At 48.7% G+C, this 10,807-nt stretch overlaps 1 protein-coding gene across 2 annotated transcripts in view; it reads right to left on the minus strand.

Annotated features, from left to right (window-relative positions):
* Nucleotides 1-6,118, minus strand: part of Cacna2d3 (calcium voltage-gated channel auxiliary subunit alpha2delta 3) — an 844,799-nt gene extending 838,681 nt beyond the window's left edge. Inside the window, exons 1-2 of one of the 2 annotated variants that reach the window (XM_036199702.1) lie at nt 5,834-6,118; nt 5,087-5,168 (exon numbers count right to left, since the gene is read on the minus strand). In XM_036199702.1, the coding sequence (XP_036055595.1) occupies nt 5,087-5,168; nt 5,834-5,955 (204 nt within the window). In that variant the 5' untranslated portion in view covers nt 5,956-6,118. The remainder of the gene's footprint in view (nt 1-5,086; nt 5,169-5,833) is intronic. The other variant, XM_036199701.1, reaches the window with a different exon arrangement.
* Between the last annotated feature and the right edge of the window lie 4,689 nt (nt 6,119-10,807).

Here is a 10,807-nt window from a genome sequence, read left to right on the forward strand (position 1 = left end):
AAAGAAAGGGGACATTCTGTGTAATGGACTGGGAAGGACATGGAAGGTTCTACCAGGGCCATCAGAGCCAGGTCTCAGGAATGTCTCTCTATGGACAGTACTCAAGAGTTCACTGCCGTCATTCGAGATGAGACATAGGCCATAAAGTCTTCATCTAAAAAAATGGCATTAAACGAAGGTAAAGTCTCACATGCTAATTCATAGACTGACACGTTATAGCATACATTTAATGTCTTCCACAGTCTCAGACACAACAAAACCTCTATGTTAGATGACACATCTTAAGCAACTTACACCCATTAACTCTCTATGCCTCAGAGACCCTGAAGTCTCGACTCCAGAGCTGTTTCCTCTGGTGCAGCTATTACAGAAGGTGGACGACTCTGACAGACCGTGTGTGCAGATAAAGAAAAGGCCCTTTTGTTGGCTTCAATGATGGCAAACCTGGATTAATGATAACCCTGAGACAAAGGACTGCTCACATGAGATATGCACTCATTTTAGCAAGCTCAGCACGCTCAGTCATTGCTGCCTTATGTGGGAGCCCCATAGACCAATAGAGATCAATCAAAAACAAGGTCTGAAATCCCCAGTTTGTACTCCCATGGATATGTGTTTCAAACCGAAGAGACAAAATGGGAGCACATGGGGGATGACTTCATGGGTCTTACTTTTGTTGTTGATCCTACAACACAATGATAATCTTCATCAAGAACTGGAGACACTAATTATCCTTTCCCATGCCCAAGAGGTTTCATAACTGGTTTGATATTCATGTGTCTACCTAAAATCAAATTGGCATTATAATAAATGTAGTCATTTATTAATACCAGAAAGAGACCATCATACTAGTGGATCAAAACTCATAACTGCAACAGAATGGAAACCTGAAGTTTACCTCCGACAAGAATTTCATTCATATCTCCAGCCCCTTCATTTCAACAAGCCTATGCAAATCTCTTTGAGTAGTAGTAACACAGGCTGCAGCAGTTCCTAGTAAAAGAAAGAAGGCAGGCTATCTCTGACAGAGAAGGAATCTTAAGAAAAGGAGCAGAAAGAAAGAAAAACACTAAACCAAAGAGGTTCATACAAAACTCAGCAAGTGACCATGTAAGCCGTAAGAGTACAAACACCTATCCAGTGTGCATCCTTGGTGACAGGCCTAACAAGACCAGTCATTAGCCAGAGAGACCGGAACTGTCCTTTCAGAAATGTCAAGACTTTAAAAGACAATCTAAAAGAAGAAAGTCTACTAATCTGAAGCAATGCTGTGAATGAACTAGCGACAAACAGGCTAAATGTATATCTTTTCTTTATTTAAACAACAGATCTGGAAGGCTGTGCCTCCTCCAGCCAGCACGGCATGGACCCCCCAGTTTGTAATTCACAATGTTCTTTGTTAATTATTTAAAAGTCCATTGATTTCCACATTGATGAAAAGTCATAATTGTAAAAATGGCTAGAGGAATCGGCCTTTTTACTTTGCTGACTCTGTCCTGTGGAGAGAGACATCAAGTTTATATATTAAAGCCATCTCAATAAATAGTTGATAACACAAAAGCCTGGTTGTGCATTTCAAGAACCGAATGGCCTGGTAAGTGCTGCAGGAGGTGTCCAAGGTAACTGTGGCCTCTTTGTTGATGCTAATTGCAGAAGCACATATTACCTGTGCTTATCATCACAATTCTGCAAAACGTCACTAGGACCCATTATTCCCAGGGACATTCATCCCCTGAATGCAGGTCTAAACAGAATAAAAAACTCAGCTTCAGTGGAAATCCCCCTAAGGAGACCAGGATGAAACTCGTGCGGATTTAATGACTTTTCTTGCAAATGTTAAAGGTGTGGTGTCTTTGTGTTTAACAGCTAGGTCCTCAGACCCATTAGAACTCTTCTCACTGAATCCCAGAATAGAGAGGTGACGAAACTATGCCTCCCCAAAAGAACCCAAACAAAGCACATTCGTTGGGGAAAATGAAGCAGGAGAGGCAGCTGAACATGGGCATGAATATGTCAAATAGGAAGTTAATTAAAAGCTGAAGAGAATGGAAAAGCCCGCCGCAGTGCCTGCCAGTGGAGGAGGCAGCTGACAGGCACATAGGAGCACACCAGAACCTGCCTTCAGAGGCCCTCTAACAAGCACAGAACTGGGGGGGGGGGGGGATTCACTCCCCCTCACCACTTTACACACTACAGTGAAAACACACAACTTAAAAAAAAAAAATCTGGCTTTATAAGATCAAAAATGTCCACTGCAAATGAAATGAATGGGGGGCTAGTCCCATGTTCAACAAAGGCAAAAAGGAAACACTAAGAGGGCAAGTCTGCACAGGCCACCTACTGCAGAGTCCTAATCTGTCCATGGAAAGCCAGGGCACCCAACACAGGAATGACTGAGGAGACAAGGATCCTGAGGGAGGTGGTGGGCAAGTGCAGGGCTTACTTTAGAGTCTGAAGCAAGTCCCACTTCCTAACAAAGCATGTTGCCAAAATGGCAGCTCTCCCGGTCCCCGAACACCTCAAAGAGGATGGCCAATTCTTATTTAATTTATATTCACAATAATTACTTTGGAAAGTTTAGGCCCTAGATCAGAAAAGAAAGAAAGAAAAACTTCTATTCTAAAAATGAACATGCTACCTTGATTCAGAACATGGAATGTCAGTTAGAAAACTACACAAACACAAAAATATTATATTGTAGCCTACAGTATTTTTTTCTTAACTGAGAATCAAATGTAAATGTCCACACCTTACAAGTAAAATTATAGTCTTTATGCAATTCAGTCCTGTCACCCGTGAGTTCCCTCAACACAGTGTTAATGCATTTTCCAACTGAGTTTTCTAACTCATTTTCAAAGCACCCCAATTGTTAAAATACAGGAAAGTGGTAGACAGATGCATGCCGTTTTGACTTAAAAAGGGATAATTCCTAATGCAAGTGGCCAGATTTTTTAAAATAATCAAGAGGATGACGGTGTCCTTGTTTTTCCAAGTGATGTTCCGTCTCCCACACTGGGCCTCTCACATTCTCTCCCCATTCATGCTGACTCTCTAAACCAATGTTCTTCCCCACGTTCAAGAATACAGTCATATTTGGGAGATCAATATGGCTCAAAGATTTCTGCCAAATGCTTCCCAAATCATCTAACACACCCCTCTGAACACTCATGAAAGGACTTGCCAAGCAACCCAAAGCTGTAGGTATTTCCCCACCCCTGGGGTGAAAGATTACAAATCCCAGTACTAGAGCAGATACCCACCCTGAACCCTGAAAGCATCACTTCACCTCCCCCTCGAATTGGTTACAAAATGCCAGGCCACAGCAAAGAAAGGCAACAAATAATTACACAATTGTCAAGCTGCAAACAGGCAAAAGCAGAGCAATATCAGAAACTATGCTGATGAGAAGGTAAGAGAAGTATCTTAGTCATTTCCAATTTGCTACTAGACAATAACCAATAATAGGGCTGATGGAGTACTCTGTGTGCTCTCTAACTTCCAAGAGAAATGTATTTCATGTGCTCCCCTAAACGTGAGCTAGAAGCTATGTAAGTACAACGCAGACCCAAAAGGCAGGGGGAGGGGAGGTTCTTTTGGAGTTGCTACAACTACAACATGCAGATGAGAAATATTTCTTTAAAGTTATACAATATACTCTTTTCAAAGTGAAAACAAAATACACAGGCTATGTCACAGTCCAGAGCTTGTCACATAAAACATCTGACACACAGGCAAAAAGCCAGAGTACAGGCAAGGCTGAACCAAATTAAAAGAATACCAGGGGGAAAGGGCATTCCTATAAACACAAGGGGTCACAGGTAAATGACTGCCTTCTATAAAGGTGGACGAGCGCATCAAGTTTTATTAAGTGATTAAAAATTCAGTGAACTTCTTCCCAATCTAAAAGTGAACAATCTTCCCCATGATGTCAAGGAATCTGGTGTCTGGCATTTTTTCCAGCCAGTATATCTTGCCATCCATTGTTGGGTGATGCTTTATTACGATATTTGAATTTCATGTGACAAACGGTTTCATATAATGCCCCAAAATGCTACTCTCTGAAATGGAATGCCATAAATAAAATATGGACTTGGTTACCAGGCAGCATGCACAACACATATGGTACATTGGCCCAAAAAACACATTTTAAAATGCTTTAAAAGTTAACTTAACAATGTAAGCTGTTCATACCCATTCTCAGAGAATTGTCCCCTCAAGGCCAATCTTATTTTCTATTGTCAAGAGAATATCTAGATTAACTTACTTAATTTGCTAACTTGAAATTCTCTTCACCCACTCTGATCTCCACCCCACCCACCCACCGGTTCATTCTGTATCTTAGAGAGGAGGAAAGGGAGCCATATATCTCACAATGTAATTTTAAGCATAATGCTGCCCGTTTGAATTAAAACTGATGCAGCTTCTGATAAAAGCCTAATAATCAATTCTCCATTCTCATTACACTACAGAATTATATGGGCGCAGACCAATTTCTTAAGTTTGTGGACCACTCTCCCAGCTTATTACCCAGCAGTGCAGCTGAGTGGAAAGATAACCACGTTCATTCTCCTTATCTGTAATGATGTAATGCACCCCAGCCCTGGGTCTAGATGATTGGGGAATAATAGGATTGTACAACTGCAGGGATGACAAACAATGCTGCCGGTATCTCTCTGATACACTGAACCCCACGACTCCTGTGCAAAGAGGAGGCTCAGAAAACAGGCACGGATCCTGCCCCTTGGATGAAGTTAGCATCTTTTGGCCAGGGAAGCATCTGCTCTCGCACTGAGACAGCAATACCATCAACTGAGAGGAGAGCCGTGCAAACACACTGTTTCCCAGCCCCAGCCAGGACAGTGCGCGTGAGTATCCTGCTTTTCTTTGTGTTTAGAATCAAGTGTCATCTAAAAATAACCGGTTGGTAGGGAAAAGTCACTGCACAGTACAATGCCAAGAACCGGAGATCAGAGAGTACTCTGATAACTGATGCAGCTCTGGGCTCACGTTTGTTTGGAAAAACTAAATCTGCCTCCATTTTCTGTGCTAGAAAAATCATCGCTGTCTGTCACCACAGAAACCTTACCTTTTGCAGAAGCTGGGAACCCGAGTACTTGGCAGCAATGGATTTTATCTCCCCACCAAAAGCGGAGGCCCACAGCTTCACCCTACAGGGAGAAAGGGCAGAGGAAAAAATGTAACACCACCCGTGTCGCCGTCACACACTCACACACCGGGCTGTGGATGAAGGAGCAGGACGATAGAACATTAAAGAAAAACGGAAATAAAGAGAGAAAGCACTTTCTTACGAACTACTGGCACCAAACTGCAGAGCGAAGCGCGGGAGGGGGGTCGGGGGTCACTGGAGTTCAGAATGCATAAAGTCTCCCTGGCTCTCCAAAAAGACCACCACGAGCTTTCATTGAAACAATTGCCTGGTTTGCTTAAACTCTTAAAATGAGCATCACCTGGCAAATACTACTCTGAAGAAATCCACCCATCCCCCGCTTCCCGGAAAAGTGGGATGGCGAGGTAACAGAGGAGGGGACCATTGGTCCGTCGAAGTTGCAGCAGGTAAACAGGCTCTAAACTTGGCGCTGTCACTTGAGATGAACCCCTCCAGGTTTTACTCTCTAACCCCAGGGAAGGGGCGAGAAGGTCCCACCCCAGTCTCGCTGTTCGGTGCGGATGCTGGGAGGCAGGTGGAAGAGGCGAGGCCCGCACCCGCCGCGGGTCTTGCCTAGCGGCACCTGCAGACACCCAAACTTGGGCGCCCCGGGTCTCTCTCGACGCCGGCGGCCCCTCCCGGGAAGTCCCAGCACTAGGCACTTACACGGAGAGCGGGATCTGCTGCTCCGAGCGCACCACATTCCCCAGCGCGGCATACAAGAGCGCGGCGGCTAGAAGCGCCGAGGCCCCCCGGGACGCGCAGCGCTGCGAGCCGAGCCCGGCCATCCTGGGCTCCTTCCGACACGCCGACGGCGGCGGCGACTACAGCGGCCGCGGAGAGCTGCGCCGGGCGGGCGGTGGGCGAGCGCGCTAGGCTGCTTGCTCCGCCGCGCGCCGCCCCGCCTGCTTCTCGCGCGCCGAGCTCACTTGGGGAGCAGGGAAAAAAAGGAGCGGGGCGGGGGGGGGAAACTGGGGGGAGGAAGGCGGGGAGGAGGCGGGAGGGAGCGCTGGGGAGGAGGCAGGCGCGGGAGGAGGGAGCGAGACGCGCCTCTTGCCGCGGCGGCTGCCCGGCCCCGCCTCGGCGGCCCCGGGGAGTCCGGCGAGCCGCGGCGGGAGGGCCGGAGGCACCTGGCGGGCGGAGACTCGCAAACTCGGGTGTCCTTGGACGCCGCGGCTCGAGCCTTGCCCGGCCCGGCCCACTGCAGCCGCTGAGTTCTTTACAACTCTGCAGTCCGCCGCCGCCGGCGCGGCTCCGGGGTGGCCCCGGGCAGTCCCCAGGCCTTGGGTTGAAGGTGGGAGCTCGGGAGCGAGGCCGAGGGCCCTGGTACTCCACACTTTGCCAGTGGTTGCCTTGGTCGAGAGCCTCCACGGAGGGTCGGGGGCGATGAGGTGGGAAGCTGCGGAGCCTAGAGGTGGCGCGACCCCCCTCCCCACGCCCCTCGCGGTTCCCGGGGAAGAGGCAGAAGTCAGGAAGGGGACCGCTGGCAGCGGCGGCGGCGGACCCGCTAGGACTGCGGAGGAGCAGGCTGCGGGTGGGACACGGGGTTCGGGGTCTGGGGAGTGCACCGCGGCGTGGCGGTCCGTCAGTGCTCTAGGGCCGCGGTGACTTGTGGAAAGCGCGGAGGGTGGCGCTGCAGTCGCGGCGCCGGTGCCCGAGTGCTGGGCTAAGGAGTGCTGGGCTAAGGAGTGCTGGGCTTAGGCATCGTGTGGCCACAGTCACCCCTGGCGCTCCGGACCACGGGCCCTGGGTCCGCAGTGCTAGGCGGTGCACCCAGGGGAAGGGATGTCGGGGCAGGAGAGGAAGGAAACAGCGCCGAGTCCGTCCTGACCCGTAAACACCCTTCATTCTGCAGGGAAAAAAATCTGCTCGGAGCCCGGAGGCTCCCCACACCAGCCCCAGCTAGGGTGGAGGCAGCTCAGCGCAGGCAAAGCGCATTCTGGATGCCCACAGGGGAAGCCTCTTTCGCCGCGGTCCCCCACCCCCCTTCCTTATACAAGCTCTAGGGTGTGGCTAGGAACTTCGTGGAGCCCTCGCGCGGGCTGGCGGTAAAGACCCAGAGTGAGGCTGAGTCATCCTCGCCTGGCGGAGCGCAACTCGGGTGACCGGGGCCAGCAGTGAGCTCCTGACCTCGCCTAGTCTCCTAGCGCTCCTGGCACCTGGGTTCTCCTTATGTGCTTGTTTTTCCGCCTCTGGAACGTCATACGTTCTTTCCTGTCATCCTGCACCCCTAGGTTACAGGGAACTGAGAAAAGATGGGCTCCGGCCCATGCTAGGATCCAGCCCGGCTCTCCTGCGCTCCTGAAAAGTTATCTTGGCAGCAAGTGTTTGGGTTCCTGAGTTGGCTGTGAGGGGCTCTTAACCGGCCTTTTTCCGAGTGCCGGCCGACCCTAGCCCTGATGAGCGTAAAAGCCAGTCACACACCTACCCAGGGAAGCTGCCTCGGGATCAGGCCCACCAGGGGAACGCCAAGTGCACCCCGCCCACCCGCAGGGTCTCTATGGATGACTAACTGGTTATAATGAGTTCTCCGCTTCTGTGCACACCTCCCGCCTATGAAAACGTGCCAGCCTTCCCCAAACAGAAGCAAGCACATCCTGACCCCAGGGCAAGTGGTCTGTATGAGCTTTGACACTCGGACTGGGAGCTGAGAGAAAATTAATTTTCTTGCCAGAATGCAATAGTTTTCTAAATAGATGCTTGAGTGAGTGAATGTGTTTGTACATACTAGCCCTGATTCAAAAAGCTTTATCATCCCCTCTATGGTGTCTGTATGCTAACAGCCTTTCCTACCCTCATTTATCCAGTCAGTAATGGCGAAACATGGTGGACAAGATGGACACAGTAGGACATGCCGGGGGAAGGCGGGGGTGGGTGGGGGGGGGGGGGGGGGGGTGAATCATTCAGGCAACCTGCCCTCCTGGGATTTATACACCCGGAAGGACCAGGCCTTTCCCCAAAAGCAATAATGAGAAATATACAATTATACACTTTGACAGAGGATTAACAGTAGTATATTCGAAGAAAAGGTACATGATACGTCCTGATTATCTTGTGCCATTAGCTGCAGCCACCTGAGGGCACCAAGGTCATGACCCTGTTTGGTGAATCAGTCTTTATGAACTACCACCTGGCACGGATAAACTCCGCGGTTGTTTTACGGAAGTGAGAGAGTCTTAACCCACGGAAAGGATTTTTGAGAATTAGTAACTATTAAACAAAACAATCTTAGGCAGAACATGGTATGCTTGCATTTAAGATGGATACACTAAGTATTTCCTACTAGCTCAAAAATGATTTAAATGGCTCTTTTAATTTACACAGAGCTCAAAGCATTGTAAGAATTTGGGAACCTGCCACTCAAGTATTCTATCCCTTTTCATCATAACATTCAGTGAAGAAAGGGATCTAGGTGTGTACTCTTCTTTAACAGAGGGGCATAATGAGGCTTAGAGGGGCATAGTGACTGGTCCAAAGACCACAGCCAGTTAAAGAAGGCCCTCAGGCTTCAGACCAGGTGGTCTGAACAGCCACAGTACCTTCTGCTGTGTCAAAAGCGACGGTTGAAGGGTTTGGATCCTGCTGTTTACACCCAGAAGCAGACACTTCAACACACACAGCTTTCAGCTGTAGCAGAGTCCAGCCGAAGGAGACTGAGGCTTGGTGATCAGTTCTGCCTGCTACAGAGCTTGCACTGTGTCCTGAAACAATGAGCTCCTGGGGAGATGGCACCAAACCTGAGCCAGAAGTGGATGATTTCAAATGCTCAAGTGCTTCCAATCCAGAGAGATCCCAGAGAAGCATTTTTTAGAGGCAAGTTCGCACTATCCCACCCTACCCCACCCCCTGAGCTTTTGAGCAAATAAGACTCCTATGTTTGCCATGGTACCTTGAGGTTGGGGGGAGGGGGCATTTAGTAAGTGGAAACTGAACAGTCACACAAAAGTTGTCCTGTCCCATAAGGATTTTCAGATGTCCCACTGGACATTCAAGGAAGAAAAGAATCACACTTAGAACTACCAGAATGCAGAATTTAAATCTATTTCATATATTAATATATAAACATAAAGGAGCTTTGCATGGCTTTTCTAAACTGAATGTAGCTGCTGTGTAACTGAAGGAAGGTGGTTCTGTTCCATACCAAAGGATTTTTGTTTTGTTTGGCAAGTGGATTTCTGTATGTTTTTTTTCTCATTTAAAAAAAACAAAAAACAAAAAAACAAAAAACACTTCCTCAACAGCAACCAAGCTTCCTCATTCTGAATCCCTATTAGAGCCCACCTGGACAGGTTTGCATTTGGCATTTGTGGTTAGTGCACAGACACAAACATGGAATGGCCATTATATCTTGCATCAAATCTTGCCCTTGCTTGTTGGGATCCAACCAGTCTAGTTGGAGTTCCAAGAAAAAGCCAAGCTTATTTTCTCCTGAGGCCTTTGCATGTATGATGTCCTCTTCCTCCAGATTGGTCCAAGGTGGCCTCTCACTAACCTGAGTCCCTGTAAAAGAGCCATTGTGGAGCGCTTCCTCACGAGTCTCGGGTAGAGTCCAAGTACACACATCTTGGAGCTCTTCATTTCTTTTCCTAGCAGTTATCACTGCTCATTGATTGGTTGATTGATTGACACACACACACACCCATGTATTATCTTCTCCCTTATGTGACTGCAAGTGTGTATATAAGATGTTCAGTGTTGTGAGACACAACACACATTCGCGGTTAGGCTAGAACTTCTCCTGAAGTCATACCTTTCATGCTTCGTAGATTGCAGCTTCTTCATCACCCAGACCCAGTACCTTGAAGACAGCACTAGACTTGCCAAGATGGTGAGGCCCAGCAAAGTGGTTTCCTGAACTAATGATCCTCAGTCACAGTTCTCCAGGGTGATGTAGAGGAAGGAGACCAAGACAATGTTGCTACAGTTGAAAACCACACATCAAACACTGACTTCTGTGCTATTAGCAGAATGCTGCTGGCCACCTTTAGAACCTGCCTTCCGTCCATGTGTTGTTTCTAACCCCATGTGCAGATAGATGCTGAGGAGGCTGCAATGATGTCAGAGGGTATTCTGCTTTCGGGAGCAGTCCGGCTGTGTCTAAAATGCAGCTCTGGGAAAGCACAGACCTGAAAACAGCCTCAGGTCCACTGTGTCAAAGCTCCTGCATGGAACAGATAGCTAGGTAACCTTGAGCTGAATTCAGCTAGATGAGATGATCCTTTCCAATGTTAAGCCTTCCACTGACCTGAAAGAAGTAGGCCCTTGAGCCCCTAGCACAGGAAATGGCAGTGAGTGGTTGGGGAGCTTGCTTTATGCCAGATGCGGCCGTTCGATTTAGCAGCTGCCCCAACTCTGAGAAGATTGTCATGAAAAAAGGGAAAAGGGCCACCCCTGAGGAAGGAAGCTAGAGGAATCATCTGGCATGAAGCAGCTCCCCCAAGCCAATGGATGCCAGCCACTGAGATTGGAGCCAGCTGGCTTAGGGGCTGAGCTTAAGGGCTTTATGGTCCTCTGGTCCTTTCCCCAGCCACCCTAGCTCTTCTCTCGGCATGAGAACAAGCACTCAGTGAGCCTCTGATCTTTACTGCAAAATGATTCCGAGTGGGAGTCTGTGCCCATGACTGTGACTGGGTGTGTACA

The sequence above is a fragment of the Onychomys torridus genome, chromosome 9 (genome assembly GCF_903995425.1).
Source record: "Onychomys torridus chromosome 9, mOncTor1.1, whole genome shotgun sequence".
NCBI lineage: Eukaryota > Metazoa > Chordata > Mammalia > Rodentia > Cricetidae > Onychomys > Onychomys torridus.